The 16,218-nt window shown below is 41.4% G+C and overlaps 2 protein-coding genes and 1 pseudogene across 3 annotated transcripts in view; 1 reads left to right on the top strand and 2 right to left on the bottom strand.

The window, feature by feature from the left end:
- The window catches only part of NPEPPS (aminopeptidase puromycin sensitive), a 120,233-nt gene extending 115,311 nt beyond the window's left edge, over positions 1–4,922 (bottom strand). Inside the window, exon 1 of the mRNA XM_016430510.2 lies at positions 4,375–4,922. Coding sequence (XP_016285996.1) covers positions 4,375–4,404 — 30 coding nt within the window. The 5' untranslated portion in view covers positions 4,405–4,922. The remainder of the gene's footprint in view (positions 1–4,374) is intronic.
- A 54-nt stretch (positions 4,923–4,976) lies between these two features.
- Positions 4,977–13,936, top strand: MRPL45 (mitochondrial ribosomal protein L45). Of its 2 annotated transcripts, XM_056816827.1 has the most exons (9): positions 5,000–5,114; positions 6,576–6,696; positions 6,839–7,037; positions 7,542–7,659; positions 9,905–10,003; positions 10,670–10,718; positions 12,239–12,388; positions 12,666–12,839; positions 13,019–13,936. In XM_056816827.1, the coding sequence occupies exons 3-9, from the start codon at positions 6,896–6,898 to the stop codon at positions 13,115–13,117; spliced, it is 831 nt and encodes a 276-aa protein (XP_056672805.1). In that variant the 5' UTR covers positions 5,000–5,114; positions 6,576–6,696; positions 6,839–6,895; the 3' UTR covers positions 13,118–13,936. The 2 variants fall into 2 exon arrangements, with proteins under 2 accessions (XP_007482398.2, XP_056672805.1); XM_007482336.3 differs by lacking the exon at positions 6,576–6,696 and having other exon boundaries at positions 4,977–5,114.
- A 431-nt stretch (positions 13,937–14,367) lies between these two features.
- LOC100019141 (40S ribosomal protein S2-like) lies at positions 14,368–15,238 on the bottom strand (annotated as a pseudogene).
- Positions 15,239–16,218: the final 980 nt, after the last annotated feature.

Below are 16,218 nucleotides of genomic sequence, written 5' to 3'. Positions count from 1 at the left end.
AACATATTCTTTAATCCCGTGACCTCCTTGCTGTTCTACAAACAAGACATTGGATTCCAGCATTTTTTCTAGTTGTTCCCTACCCCTGGAACTCTCTCTCTCCTTGTCTCTGCCTCCCATCTACCCTGGCTTTCTTTAAGTCCCAGCTAAAACCATACTTCTACAGAAAGCCTTTCCCAACCTCTCTAAATTCTAGAGCCTTACATCTGTTGACAAAGTCCTATTTTGTTCACAGATAGTTGTTTGCTTCATCTCCCCCTTTAGACTGTGAAGTCCTTGAGGTAGGGAGTTTCTTTTGCCTTTCTTTGTATCTATTCCATGGCACATAACAGTCACTTAATAAATGCTTATTGATTGAGAGAAGAGGTAACAGAAATGTGGTAAGGGCACATTCATTGGGCTTAGCACCAAGGGAAACTTATAGGATATGTCTAGAAGAGTATAAAACAGCTTTAAGAATAACTCATTTCTGGGAAGCAAGGTGGCTCAGTAGATAGAGAACCAGGCCTAGAATCCAGAAGACCCGAGTTTAAATGTGACCTCAGATATTTTCTAACCGTGTGACCCTGGGAAAGTCATTTTACCCTAGGGGCCTAGCCCTTACTGCTCTTCTGCCTTAGAATATGTAAGAATTATAAGACAAAAGGTGCAGACTTAAAAAAAAACAACTAATTTTGGGGTACTTGAAGTGGCCTTCAGGGTGCTCTAGCTCAAAGGTATCAAATGGCTGAATGCTATCTAACCAGTTTAAATGTAATTATAAAATGTTTAACAAAATAAAAATATAATACAGCATAGATAAAAAGTACTTTTGGTTTTCTAAGTCAATATATGGCCTACTAGGGTCTGTTTCTATTTGAGTTTGTTACCACTGTGTCTAGCTCACCAAAGGTCATAGCCATATGGATTAAATCAAGTTTAGTCCTTCCTATTTAGTGAATAGAGAATTCTGGCATGAGAAAATACAGTCCCTGGGTTTTGTGGGAACTCCATGTTCCAGAGCCCCCCCAAACTCTTGGCTGTCCTTTCTCATGTTCCTAACCCGAAGGTGTCAGATTTATTCCAGTCCTGCCTCCCCTTGCAGTGGTAATCCCCAAGAATGGAAGTGGGTTGCAAGCAGATTACTCTGATCTGTAAGCTTTGCCCCCCTCTCTCTTATCATGGGGGGAGTCACAAATAGCCTGAAATTCCCTTTTAGGATTAAAGCTAGATTTACTAGTTGAGGTGAAAGTGGAGAGAAAGGAGGGGGGTATGGAACTAGAGGCAAGGAAAGGATTAACCCTGAACACCTGGGGCCCATCTGGTGAGAAAGAGATGGGAGATAGCTCCTCACATATTTATTTCACCAACATAAAGACAGTGTCTTTGTGTCTTGTGTTTTTGTGTCCTCATCTATTAACAGTGCCAGACATACTAGGTGCCTAAAAGTGCTTGTGATTGTTCTGTTGCAGTACATGAAACAATGTAGAAGATACAAAGTGTGGGTAAAACATTATCTCTGCCATTATGGAGCTTAGTTTAGCTCTGAACATATTATTGGGGGGGGGGGGGAATGTGTTTTTTAAACCCTTACCTTCTAGCATTGATACTAAGTATCAGTTCCAAGGCAAAAGAGAGTTAGGCAATTGGGGTTAAGTGACTTGTTCAAGTAATAGAGCTAGGAAGTATCTGAGGTGACATTTGAACCCAAGACTTTCCATCTCCAGGCCTGGCTCTCAATCACTGAGCCTATCCTAGAAAGTGAGGAGAAAAATTCTAAGACTTCTAGAGTAGTGAGTAGTGGCAGGAAAGCAGATCCTAGGAGAGAAGACTTTCAAACTCAAAGGAGTTTAGACAAAGAGTACTAGGTGTTATATAAGAGCCTTTTTTTGTTTTGTTTTGTTTTGTTTTAAAACCCTTACCTTCAGTCTTGGAGTCAATAGTGTGTATTGGCTCCAAGGCAGAAGAGTGGTAAGGGCTAGGCAATGGGGGTTAAGTGACTTGCCCAGGGTCACAAAGCTGGGAAGTGTCTGAGGCCAGATTTGAACCTAGGACTTCCTGTCTCTAGGACTGACTCTCAATCCACTGAGCTACCCAGATGCCCCCAAGAACCTTTATTTGAATCACTCTCAAGGCTTCAGGAGAAAGGGAACAACAGGGCTTCAGAATGATTTCCAGATTGCCACCAGGATTGCTGCTATGCTGAGGGAGACAACATTATACAGGCTAAGAAGTAGATAATCATCTATGTCCAGCCCAGAAGACAAAGGCATATTCCTTGATTGATTAGCCCAAGTACAACACACTGCTTTCAATACTTCCAGATGGTAAGCAAGCAACTGCTTGGTAGTAGCAGATCACCTGACAAAGGCACCAGGTTTTTTAGGATGGGAAAAGTAAGGACTTGATGGGCAGTTCAATGTCAATGTCAATGAATGGGTTGATGATGCTAACAAGGTTTATGACAGGATAGCTAAAGTTCAGTAAAGAATATTTTGCTTAGAAAATCAATTGCTGAAGATGATTTCAGAAAAAGCTGGAAAGACCTTCATGAACCGAAGCAAAATATGCAGAACTGAAAGAATACTGTACATAGTAATAGCAATATTGTATTATGGTCAACTGTGAAAATCTGACTACTCTCAGCAATGTGGTGATCTGGGACAATCTTGAAAGACTTATGATGAGGAATGCTATCCATCTTCAGGGAGAACTTTTGGGAGTCAGATGGAAGTGAATCAAAGCACATCAGTGTATTTATGGCTTTCTTTTGGGGTTTTGGTTAAGTATGAGTGTGATCTTACAATGATCAATATGGAAGTGTGTTTGCATGATAATAAAATTTTTTTAAAAAATCAATTGCTGAAATCCTCTGAATAAACCTTAAGAAGAGATGCCCAAGAAAAAGAGATACAGACACAAAACAAACATTATCTTCAAATTATATGTCATTTACTATCAAAGCTTCTTCATTTTTAAGGAAGGATTCCGTCCTTAAATTAAACTGGACACCTATCTCCATAATGTCAAGTCAGGTAACAGTTAATGTCAGGCTAAAAGGTTCTTCCTCACTAAAAAGGGACAAAGATACAGACATCCCTGCTGCTCCTTGGAGGGAGAACTATCTAGATTGGGACTAAGTGATAACCTCAAGAAAGAACCCTATATATTTCTTCTACCTATAGTTGGGAACAAACAACTTATCTTTGACACTGCTTCAGTCTTTCCAATTCACTGAAGAAGTATTTATGTGGTGCCTAATATGTGCTGGGTCTCCTATTTCAAGGCTGTTTCTGCAGGACCTTTCTTTCTTCACCTAGTTATGCAACCAGCCTTCCTTCCTTCCTTCCTGAGGGCAGTAGACACCTTTTCCTCTTACTCATACTACCAAGAATCCTCTTGCCTAAAAACTTCCTTGAAATGAGAACAACTGAAACTCATATTGTAGGAGTCATAGTTTCTGGGGCAGTTTGGTGGTTCAGTAGAAAGAGTGACAAGCCTTGAGATGAGAGATCCTGAGTTCAAATGTGGCTTCAGCCCCTTCCAGGCTATGTGACCCTGGGCAAGTCACTTAATCCTATTTGCCTAGCACTTACTGCTCTTTTGCCTTGGAACTGGTACAAATATCAATTCTAAGGCAAGAAAGTAAGATTTTTTTTTTTTTAAGAGTGAGAATTCCTTAACAAAATCACTCTGTTTTCATATCAACTCTCTTTTACACATAGATAACCAAGTAGGGTATACAATGAAGATAATTCAAGATTTACTTCTAATGGGTTTTAGAAGATACAAAAGAATAAATTCCTTGAGGGAAGGCATTGCCTCCATTTTAAATTTGTTTTCCTGGTGCCTAGTAAAGTACAAGTGTCTAACAAATATTTGTTGGATTTAGCAAATAGATTTTCCTAATTATTTTACCTAGGCTGATGTGTAACATGATTTTTCACTCAAATAACAAAAACACTTAATGTATTGTGATGAGGATGAAGCTTAAAATGAGTTTTCATTCATTTGACAATATCAAAGAATGGCAGGAAAGGGTTAGGGTTAGGAGTAGGCAGAATAAGGGAGGATGGGTGGGCATCAATGCTGGACTCAGCATCTATAACAGATACAGGAATGAAGAAGGGATGGCTCTAAGAAGCTATTTCAGGGGAAGAATGGGCAAAACTGTTTAAGGCTAAGGACTTTGATGCTTTGGCTATGTTTTATTATTGTTCAGTCATTTCAGTAGTGTTGAATGCTAGGAGAGGTATATAGACTCTGTATGTCTCCTGCCCACCCCGCTAAACATAGATCAAGCCCAAGGCTCAGCCTCGGGCTCAACAATTTCTGAATAGATATATAAAACAGTGATACTTTTTTTCTTTCTCTCCTTATTTTTAAAGCACTTACCTGAGATATGACCTCACTCATCCCCAACATTTGATAGTAGAGGAGAAGTCATTTTCTTCTCCTTGATTGGTTACAGGTGAGGAACCTGAAACCTAGGTAAGAGAAGTGACCCAGGGTCGAGGTCACCTCTGAGATAGGGTCAGAATTGGCCTTAGAACCCAAGAGGAGTGGTCCCTCAGCCAATGATGGTTTCCCCCTTCCGCTCCCAGGTCCCTTTGCTCTTGTGGGAATCATGGTGCCCTACATACTGTCACTGGCATGGAGAAGGCAGGGACCCAGTAGTCTGCCAGGACTCGGGACTGATCCTTGCATACTGGACGAGGACAAGGGAATAGAGCAAGGAGACGCTGCCCCCTGGCAAAAATTTAGGGTACAGACTACTTAAAGAGATTGGTGCGCGCAGACTCAAGCGCAGGTTCGACTCCCTCCTCTTCCTTCCTCCTCCCCATGGCAAAGTCCCGGGCGCGTGACCTCCCGTACGCGCACGGGTACGAGCACATCTATTCCCCGCCCCTAGCTAGGAAGGGACCGGGGAAAGGGCGAGATACTGGCTAAACGCCCTGGAAAATTCCACTCCCTGACTATGTCCCACCTCCTTATTCTTACACGCGCGCGCGCGTTTCTTCGTCCTCCCTACAGTCTCCCACCTTCCCAGCGTCCCCCGCGCGCACAACATGGCGGCACCCTTGCTGCCGGGGGTATTCTCCCTGTCCCGGGTTCTGGGCCCCTGTTCTCGCCAGGTGGGTAGCAGCGAGGGACAGGGGGCGAAAAGAAGGAGGAGACCGGGTGGTGCCGACCCCTGGGGTGATATTCAGGGAAGAACCAGCTGGAAAGAAAGCCTGACTGTGGGGTCGCTTCCCCTCCTCTCGTCTGTCCCTAGTCCTCACGGGAAGCCTGAATCTCCACGGTGGAATCGTTGAAGGAATGAATGAGCATTTGTTAAATGCTTACGATATTATTCTGAGTTTAGGGATACAAATAAAAGGTTGGGATGTGTATGTGTATGCCAGGCATAATGAATAGACAAGACAAACACATAGGCATTCTTTTACAATTATTAACTGGCCTAATAGCAATACTGTTAGAGAATAGGGAAATCTGAAGGGGAGGGCGGGGATTGAATTGAAACAACAGATTAGTGAATCAATCAGAACACACAAATTTATGGATTAAATTTGTCAGTGTTATATGGGCCCAGTTCCTGTTGCCCTAGAACAATAGTAATAACAACAAAGATTGCTGATCAAAGATAACCATAACAAATATAATGCAAAATTTTGAAATATTGCAGGAATTACCAAAATGTGAAATAGAGACATGATGTAAACACATGCTGTTGGAAAAAATTGTGCAGATAGACTTGGTAGCTGCAGGGTTGCTACAAACCTTTAACTTGTTCAAAACAAAACCCTGCAAAGCACAATAAAATTAACTGCAATAAAACAAGGTATGCCTGTAATTAACAGAGAGAAGACATTATTATTAAGGGGGTGGGGGTCAGGGAAGGCTTCCACTAAAAAATGGGATTTTAGTTGAGGCCTAAAGGAAGCTCTGGAGGTTAATAGGCAAAGTGGAGGAGGGTGAATGTTCCAGGCAGAGGAGATAGCCAGGGAAAATTATTAGAGCTGAGATATGGGATGTACTGGTCAGGGAACAGCAAAGAGGTGAGTGTCAGAGATTGTCTCTTTTCTTGAGTAATTACTACTTATAAAGAAAAGTAATGGAAGGAGTGTAATATTTTTGTTTAGCAAGTTACAGAGTTGGTGAGTAAAGCTAATGGAAAGAAGATGGAATTTTTTTTTTCCAAATCTGAATGACTTCTGATTTGATTTTGGTTCCAGAATTGGAAAGGGGGTAGTGGTCTTAGAACTATGGGTAGGCACTGGCAATAAAGCTACAGGAGAAAAGATGGAAGAAAGAGGAGTAATATGTAATCAGCCTAGAAAGCTAGGCTGGAGTCAGGCTTTAAATGACAAAAAAAAAAAGACTTTGTATTTTATCCTCATGGCATTGGGGATCCAATATTTGTTCTTGAGCAGGAGAGTGGCATGGTCAAACTTGTGCTTTAGGGATATCATTTGGGCAGCTCTGTAAAGGATGATTTGGACAATCTAGACTGGAGAAGTAAAGAGAAATATAAAATAAGAAAGGAAAAGGTAGGTTGGAATCAGACTTAGAAGAGGTTTAATTCTATTCTCTAGGCAATAAGGGGTTTGAGCAGAATGGCATGGTCACACCTGTGCCTTATGATGGACCAGATGTATGGTTGTGCTAGCCTGAAATGAAACAGATGGAGATATTGAAGGGCCCTTCTATTGAACTGTGAGTTCCCCTGTAGTAAAGATTCTTTTTTCTCTTTATTTGGTGCCATGATATCTGGTACAGGATTCAGCTTATAGTGAAAACTTTTGAAATGTTTCTTTACTAACTCATAAGTAACATATCTTCTTTTTTCCACTCCTAGAGTTTAGAAGCTTTTTTCTGCCCAGTCCGTGTCACCCAGCACATCACTTTGATCCCAATGAGAACCAAGAAGCGCTTTATACCTCCTATTTATGAGCCTAAATACAAAACTGAGAAGGAGTTTCAGGACCGAGCCCGTGCTGCAGGGATTGTCATTCCCAAAGAACGTCTTGAGAGTCCCATTCATTTGGCCTGCACAGGTGGGGAACCAGCATCTTGGAACCCAGACTACTAACCACATCTGACCCCAGTGATTTCCTTGGAAGAGGAGATTCTTTGGTTAGAATGAGTAAGGCTGAGATCAGTTCAACCTTAATCATTATCTCCTTTACATAAAGCACTATTATCTATGCACTTTTCTATCTTTTACTTTGATTATTTTCATTCCATGTTTGGGAAGCAGGAAGGGGTGGGAATACAGGTCACTTTTTCCAGAAGAGCAAACGGAAGCATCTAAAAGTAAATCGATGTACTCAAGGTCACAGTGTAAGAACTGAGGCTTTTTCCCTAAAGTACACATTACCTTTTGATCTTATTGCCTCTTTGGAGTGCATAGAACCTGTTTCCACTGCATAAATTCACATCATTTCATTAGCCTCTTTGACAAAGTATACTCAGGACTCTGGATGTTTATGACCTGACCTCTTGGTACCTTTTCTCCAGTCTCCCCACTATCACGTCTTCTTTCTTCCTTTCTTTCAAAGCTGGGATTTTTGATGCCTATGTTCCTCCTGAGGGGGATGCCCGACTAACATCCCTCTCCAAGGCTGGCCTGCAGCAAAAGACAGAGAAACTAAAGCAAGGAGTGGCCTCACAGTTGGCGTAAGTGTGTGAGCTCCTGGGGTTTAACCTGGACACAGCTTTCTACCTTAGCAGTCAGGTATTTTGGTCCCAAAGGGGGCATTCTTACTTCCTTATGTTTCAGACTAGGCAAAACCCTTTTATATAGTCTAATAGCAACCAGTTTAGAGGGTTAACAGAAAGTGCCATCTTCTTATTCTTGGCATCTCAGCTTTCTTAGCTTTTTTCATCTAGATAAATATGTTGTTACCTTTAGAATCATCCTTTTAAATCCTATATTTTAGGAAGTAGAAGCACAAAGGATCAGAACCAGAAGGGGTCTTAATGACCACTTGATTCAATAGTTTTTAATGGAAAAGGAAGTTAAAATTAAAAATAAAAAAGAAATGGAGCTAACAGGATTCACACAGTTAATGGCAGAATTGTGATTATAACTCGGTTCTGTTCATTTCCAGGCCAATGATCTTTCAGATCAGTGTTTCTTAAACTGTGCTGCAAGGAGCCCTGAAACACCCCAAGGTGTTGTTGTTGTTTTAAATAAACTGTGGGCAACTAGGGGATTCAGTAGATAGAGAGCCAAGCCTAGAGATGGGAAGTCCTGGGTTCAAGTTTGGCTTCAGAAACTTCCTACCTATGTGATCCTGGGCAAGTCACTTCACCCTATTGCCTAGCCCAGTGATGGCAGACCTTTTAAAGAGCATGTGCCATGTCCCACCCACCATCATCATCATCACCATTATGGATCCTGTATGGAGGAGGGTCTATTTTTCAGGATATTGTTGACTACCTTAGGCATCTCTCTTCAGGAAAAGCCAGGTGGGAGAGATTCTTAGGTTAGCAAGTCCTGCCACCATTTGGATATGGGGAGGAGAGGCAGCTTAAATAGGGCTTTAGAATAAGATTAGCTTCCCTTTTTTTTTTTTTTAAACAAAACTGTCCTTTGGAGCAGCTAATCCTAATCTGGGTTCAGGTCAAGTCTGGGTTTGCAAGAATTGCTATACCAATGATTCTTGTCTGGATGCAGTCTAACAGACCTGAAGTCTAGGTGATGATGGCACTGCCCGGGGGGCCTAATTCTTCCCCCTGTCTTGGAGTTTCTTTCCCTTTAGCAAGCCAGCATGTGTGCACTCGCTAAAACTCTGATGGAGGTAGAGGTTGCTGCAGGGGTGTCTTGATGCCCCCCCCCCAGAAGGGGAGTGGTCTTGGTGCAGAAGGGGGTCCTCCCTGGGAGATTTGGATCTTGAAAGCAAAGAAGAAACCCCAGGGAGGGGATAGGGGAGACTCCATAGGCTCGGAAAGCCTGGTAGGGGTGGGGCATTCAATGTTGGGGCATTGGGCATGAGCCTGTTCCGCTGTTTCCTTCCTTCTCTCCACCCAGGGTGGCTACACTCAGCCGGTGTTGGGGGCTTGGCCTGCTCCTCCTCAAAGGTCCAGGCTCTTCTCCTCAGCCTTGGCCTCCTCTCCTGAGGGAGGAAGGTCAAGCTTGGGGCCAGATGGGAGGAGAAAGGGAGGGGAGTGGCCCGAGTGCTCTACTCAGGGGAGGTAATAAGTGCAGAGAAGCCCATCAAGAGGTCTCTGCATGCCATTTTTGGCATATGTGCCATAGGTTCACCATCATAGGCCTAGCCCTTACTGTTCTTCTGCCTTAGAACTAATGCACAGTATTGATTCTAAGATGGAAGGCAAAGGTTTAAAAAAATAAAATAATAAATTTTATGTTGTTTGCTAATCAACATTAAAATAATAATTTTAGAGCATTTTACTACAAGGATTCTATCAAAGTTTTGTTTAAACTGAAGGTTTCTATCACAGGAAAAATTTCAGGAATCACATCTGATAATTATTATAATCCAGATTATACCTGGAACTCAAGTTGTCTCAGTTTACAAGTAGGCTTACAATAATGGAGATTGTTGGTTCCCACCTATTTGTCTCTTTTAGAGTCAGGATTGCATAGGGGATAGAATGTTGCTATTAGAATCAGGAAGAATGAGTTTTATTCTGCTTCAGATGTTTACTAGTTGTGTAATTCTGAGCAAATTAAATTACTTAAAATTTCTGAATCTCATTTTCTATTCCCTATAAAATAGTGGTAATTATACCTGTGCAGTCACTTGCTTCATGAGGTTATTGTGAGGCTCTAATGAGTGTATAAAGTGCTTTGTAAACATTAAAATGTTCTTTAAATAACAGCTATTAAAATTTTTTTTTTCTGTATTTCGCATGGTGTTTTATGAAATGGTTTTAATGCTTTTTTTCCCCCCAGAATTCGGAAAGTTAGAGAATATGATGCTGATTTCCGTACCAAGACCTTCCCAGAAAAAGCTCAGCAGATCTTTGTTGAAGCTCATCAATGCCTCAACACGTGAGGAATTGGGGCAATGGGGAGGAAGACAGATGGAGATCTACATATTGTATCCATTTGCTTAGGCTTCTTTTTCTACTACAGATTAACAGAATATTCTCTCTGAGTTGGGGAACACTGGTCTTTGGAGTTCCTGGCCTCTGCTTGGGTACAGTTAGCTGCTGACAAGATTCCTAGTAAACGTTGGGATCTGGTTCAGTCATTAACCAGTTGTGGAAATTGTAGCAGAATAATAATTCTCTAAAAATATGGACAAGATGATACTCATTTCCTAACAACATAAAGATAGGTTTAGTACTCCTGAAACATTTAAAAATGTTTGACCTACGTTATTTGAAGTTAGGAATAGAGATAAAAATAAACTTACAATCTTCAAAGGGGATAGAAAGCCAAGCTGTACTAGAAATCTAGAAATTTCTTCCAATGTCATAGGCTGTTTCTTACAAAGAAATCAGCTACAATGCACTATCTCCACTTCCTCCCCCAATGAGGCTTTTTGATCAACATTACAGCTTAAAATGATGCCAAATAATTTTCTCTACTCCTGAAAGTTCAAGGTTGCCTTAATCTGCCCTTGGATCTCAGATTTTTAAGGGAGGTTATTTTGGTTTCGAATCCTTATGACTGCAAAACAGAAGACAGTGACATGTTTCTTTTCTTCTTTAGCTCAGATCATGACCGACTTCATGCCCTGGTAACTGAGCGCTGTTTCCCGGTAAGTCTTTTCCTTTGCTTGGGGCCAAGCAGGCTTCAGGCTTCTCCTCTGCTCCTCTGTTTTTTGCTGCTGTTGTTTTTAGGAAAGATCTTTGTTGAAGGTACAATAAATTTGAGATGCCAGTTTTCATTTCACAATTTTTGTTTAAACATTGGTGACTTAATGCAGGATTCTGCTGAGAGCTTTGGATGCTTTTCTAAAAAAAATTCTAATTAATTAATTAAGAGTATTTTTCCATGGTTACATGATTCATATTCTTTCCCTTTCCTCTTCCCCTCTCCCATAGCCAATGATCAATTCAGTTGGGTTATACATATATCATTGATAAAGACCTATTTTCATATTATTGATACTTGTACCAGGGTGATCATTTAGAGTCTACATCCCCAATCATATCCCCATCGAACCATGTACTGCTGAGAGCTTTGGAAAGGAAATAAATAAAACTACTTTCAATAATAGAAATAATTAAACCTTATATTTATGTAGCACTTATAGCTTCATAAAGGGCTTGTCTTAATAGTAGCTTGCATTTATATAGCACTTTAAAGTTTGCAAAGTACTTTTCCTACTGTACTTCCTTTGATTCTCAAAACAACTTTGTAATATAGATACTATTATTATATCCATTTCACAGATGAGAAAGTTAAGTGATTTCCAAAGTCATTTGTCTAGTCAATACCTGATGCAGGATTTGAACTCAGGTCTTTCTGACTGCTGTGCTTGTGCTCTGCCCACTTTATTATGCTATTTCAGGCTATGACCAAACATGTATTGATTGAATGCACAGAGTACTTGGGGTATGTAATAATAGAATAGATGTTTCCTTTTTTAGACTTGTTTACTCTTACATAAATCCTCATTACTTACCATTCTATGTGTCAGTCAGATATTCTTAGGGCATATAAGAGAAAGCTGCAATCTTTTCCCTAAGAGTGATATTTGAGAAAATAGAGCATCCATGAAATTGACAGAAGTATAAGTAGTAATGAACAACTTCTGAAAGAACAGGGTTAAAGAAGCAGCCAGGTAGTACAACGGATAGAGTTAGGTCAGCTGGGAGGACCTGGATTCAAATATGACCTCAGAATCTTCCTAGCCATGTGACCACCCTGGGATAATCACTTAACTCCAGTTGATCTTCTATATTTAAGACAGAAATTAAGGGTTTTTTTGTTTGTTTGTTTTTTTAAGGGAAAAAAGCCCAGAACATGGAAAGAAAAGGGTGGATTGAATATGTTGACAGTTTGTACAATGGGTTGGGTCAATCCAGAGAGGTTTCCTGGAAGAGGTAGACTTTTGATTTTTATTTCTGTAAGAGCAAAAATGTGGCAGGAGGCTATTCTAGGAGCAAGACACAGATGTGAAAAAAAGACCTGAAGAAGATGGAACAGACAAGGGGAAACTTGGTTGAAAAGGATGATTTTGGCTATAGGGTTGTATGGAAATATGATGCTGTATAACAGTGTCAACTGCTACTAAAGGAGAAACCACTCATATTTAGTTTTCTATAAAACCAGGAGATGGTGTGGGACATCCAACTTAAGACAGTACATTGGAACTTTGTGGAATCTCTGGAACCACCAAGAGTAGTTCATGTTCGTTGTCCAAATATGGTGAGCGAGGGCAACATATATGGCCAGGTCACCGTCCGCATGCACACTCGCCAGGTAAGAGGACCCCTTCTCCCATACCACCTCATTGTACAGGGTGTACAGCTTCACACAGAAGTGGTTTCTAAAGAATCTAGAGTGGACTCAACCTTGTATGCAGTGTCTTCCCCCTCCTACTGTCATAGTCATAAGGTCATTCTGGGTTAGTTAATGGAATTTGTACAGGGTACAAAGATTGTTTCAAGCTAGTCTTAGTATGTTTTTCCTTCTCATTTCTCCTGACTTCCTTCAAGAACTTTCCGTGGGCTAACAGGTCAATTTTTAATTCCTATAGACCCTGGCTATCTATGACCGGTTTGGGCGGTTGATGTATGGACAAGAAGATGTGCCCAAGGATGTGTTGGAGTATGTGGTATTTGAGAGACACTTAACAAACCCGTATGGGGCCTGGAGAATGCATGGAAAAATTGTCCCTGCTTGGGCCCCTGCTAAGGATCCCATCCCCAAGGTAAAATACTTGGGTGCCTAATTGGGTAGACTTTTCAGGTGCTTTGACTTCTCGGGCCACCTAGTGGGGAGAGGTGGCAATGCATTGGTCCAAAGCAGAATCCCTTAGAGATGCCAGTGACCATCTTGAATTTGCCCATGTGGCAAGGTACGAGATAACTCTGCTTTCTATTTTTTCAGACGGTGATGATTCCTGGTCCCAAGCTCCAACCATGGGAAGAATATGAAGAAGTTAATGTGGAAGTTCAAAAGTCTCAGCCTGTTCAATGGCACAAGTAGGGTGGGGTGCAAAGCTTTGGTGATTTGGTGTTGGAATTGAAGAGACATTGGAGAGCATCTGAAACCAGGTCTTCCTATTGTTTTTGGTTCCCAGAAGAAAGCATGAAGCCACCTTTTTGGTTTTTAAGAAAGGACAGTTGTTTGAAATAAAACCCAGTTAGGGATCAAAGTAGTTTTAATGGGTTCTATGGTTCCACTCATCCAGGATGGATCTTCAGCCTGGATTGAAAATGAAATTTGAAATGGGAGATGTAGCAGCCATAGGAAAGGGGGAAGGAGTCATTTATGAGTAATATGACATCAACCAAGACAATTTACCTGCAGGATAGATTTATAATCCCTTCAGTATTCTTCATCATCAGGTTCCTAGTTATCATTTGCACCCCAGCAAGAACCCAGTATGAATACATAGAAGAGAAGGGGTTATGGCAAGACTGGTCTCATCTGGAATATCAGTCTGCAAGTTTTTGTTACACATATCAGTACCTCTCAGCCATAGTAATTACCAGAACATAGTAACATGTTCTAATTTTCCCTTTCCTGTCTCAGTTGTAGGAAAAAGAGAGGAGGTGAACCCATATAAGGAGCAATAGAACTTTGCAATGGGGAATTTAATCCTGCATCCCCAAACCCATTCCTATCAAAAAGAACTTCAAGGATTTCCAATTCTGCTATGTCCTTGAATTATCAATCTGATATCCGAATTCATCATCCTTGACCCACACATAGCCCTTTGAGGAAACAACTTTAGTCCCTGGGAATCCTCCTAAAGCTGCTTTATTTGTCTTCTATTAAAAAATGAATTCATTTTTCCAGGAAGAGGCTCAAGTCTGTCATTTCAATGTGAAGGAATGAGGGTGTGGAGGAGTTTGCCTTAGACAGGAAATGGATTTTCAACTGGCTTCAATGTAATTTGGCGAGTTCATGTAGAGGTTAGAGTTTAGTAGCAGAATTTAAATATTCAAACCTTCTAAAACCACATCAGTCCAGTCTGATGGCAGCAGAAGTTTGACTTCCAGACAGTTGTGCAGAAAAGCTCTGGCTAGAGAAACAATGACCCAATCCCACCTGCCTAAAAAGAATAGTGTTCTTGGCCATTTGATGCTGTCCCCCACCAGTCTCCTCATGTAGCTTTCCTTTGGCTAAGTTCTCAGCCATTTTGTCTTGCTAGGTACAGCTTTGTAAGATGTACAGTGTTTTGTTTTTTAAGCAGGCAGAGTTCAATTTATTTCTTGTTTATAAAAAAACATTTATGTGGTGGCCACAGCAACTGCTTGAGTCTTCTGGACAGACACTCAAGTGTGAGTTTTTACAAGATGGTCAGTGAATTCCTGATAGGGAGACTTGGTGAAAACAGTCTCTTTCCACAGGCTTGGGGTTAGGTAGCTGTAAGTTTTGGAGATAGCTTAAAAAATATCTTTAGCAAAGTTGCCCAGAAGAGCAGTACAGCCCCGAGCAGAAGTATAGCAATCATCAATTCCAGCCATCATCAGTTTTTTAGGCACAGGAGCTGAGACAATGCCTCTACCTCTGGGGGCTGGGATCAGGCGCACCAGAACTGATCCACAACAACCAGTGACCTTGCAGGGCACTTTGTGAGGCTTGTCGATCTTGTTTCCCCAGTAGCCATGTCTCGCAGGAACAATGGACAGCTTAGCCAGAATGATAGTACCATGAATAGCTGTGGCCACTTCTTTGGAGCACTTGACACCCAAGCCAACATGGCCATTGTAGTCACCAATGGCTACAAAAGCCTTAAACCTGGTATGTTGTCCAGCTCTAGTCTATTTCTGAACAGGCATGATCTTCAGAACCTCATCCTCCAATGAGGGCCCCAGGAAGAAATCTATGATCTCATACTCCTTGATAGGAAGGAAGAAAAGATAGATCTCCTCCAAAGACTTGATCTTCATGTCCTTGACCAGCCATCCCAGCTTAGTGACAGAAACCCACTCCTTGTCTTTGGCCTTTCCTTCCTGGGTCCCAGCCTTGCCCACGGCCCTGACCATGACCTTGGCTCCCACAGCCAAAGCCACCTTGGAAACCCCCTTGGCCTCTGACTCCAGGGCTCCTGGGGCTTCCCACTCCTCCTGCAGCATTGGCATCGTCATCGTCCCCCATTTGGTGTTCAATAGAAGTAGAAGCTACATGTGGTTTTGATTGGGGATGACTGATGAAACAGAAAGCAAGTGCTAAGAGTATCAGTAGACCTAAGAATTATGAGGAGATGGAAGATAATCTTGAGAAGTGGAGATTGGAGAAAGAAAAACTTCCCCATAATGAACGACCAAGGAACTGATTCTCTAGATACGAGAAAATTTATTACATATGTTTTTTCAGGGAGGTGGAATATCCTTGTCCCATTTCCCTAGACCTATATTTCTGAGCTATAACACTTAGAGATTCCTAAATTTCCATCCACTTGCTCACCATCAGGGAGAAGAGGATAATGTAATTTCATTTCCCTTTGATGCCAAATCTACCAGTGAGTAGATGGCCCCAGATGTTAAGGCAATGTTGAAAGGGCCTAGCAGGAAGCCATCTGTTATTCTATCAGAAAAGAACCTGTTGTCAGAGGAGCAGCCAGATGAATCTTGGGGCTCCCCCGTTCCCCTCTGGCATATATTCTGTGCCCTACTTCTGTTTACTAACTGATCCCATTTAATTTTGGGATAAAAATTGTCATCAGTAGCTGAATTCAGTTGTGATGCTCAAGAAGGATAATGTTCATTTCTTTTGTCATAGAGGGGAACAGTGGCCAACTTTGCCTTTCAGAGACAGACCAAATCAAAGTATGATTTATGGAATGAGTCAGCATAGCAAGTACAACCTGGCCCAGAACCTACTGTCTGTACTCTGGCTAGAGTCTAAAGCAACTGGCAGTTGCTATTTAAACCCAGGACTAGGGTCAGTACAGTGTAGGTAGGAGTGAGTCAGAAGTATTTAGAACTTCATTGAGAATGAGGTCACCCAGGCCCTGGAAGTGAATGGAATGTATTACTAACCCATCTCTTCATTTTCTTCTCTGTTGGACAAAAAATACTTTGCTCTATGGTTATAGAGAGACCAAGGGTTGAAAGGGGGGCATTTACTTTTTTTTT

This window comes from Monodelphis domestica, chromosome 2 (genome assembly GCF_027887165.1).
Source record: "Monodelphis domestica isolate mMonDom1 chromosome 2, mMonDom1.pri, whole genome shotgun sequence".
NCBI lineage: Eukaryota > Metazoa > Chordata > Mammalia > Didelphimorphia > Didelphidae > Monodelphis > Monodelphis domestica.
The sequence above is the reverse complement of the archived record's forward strand: the minus strand, read 5'-3'. Positions and strand labels throughout refer to the sequence as shown.

Coding starts and splice junctions, on each gene's coding strand:
- MRPL45 (XM_007482336.3), top strand. CDS start 5,049: ATGGCGGCACCCTTGCTGCCGGGGGTATTCTCCCTGTCCCGGGTTCTG. Junction 10,004..10,669: donor GCTCATCAATGCCTCAACAC/GTGAGGAATTGG, acceptor TTTCTTCTTTAG/CTCAGATCATGACCGACTTC. Junction 12,389..12,665: donor TCCGCATGCACACTCGCCAG/GTAAGAGGACCC, acceptor TAATTCCTATAG/ACCCTGGCTATCTATGACCG.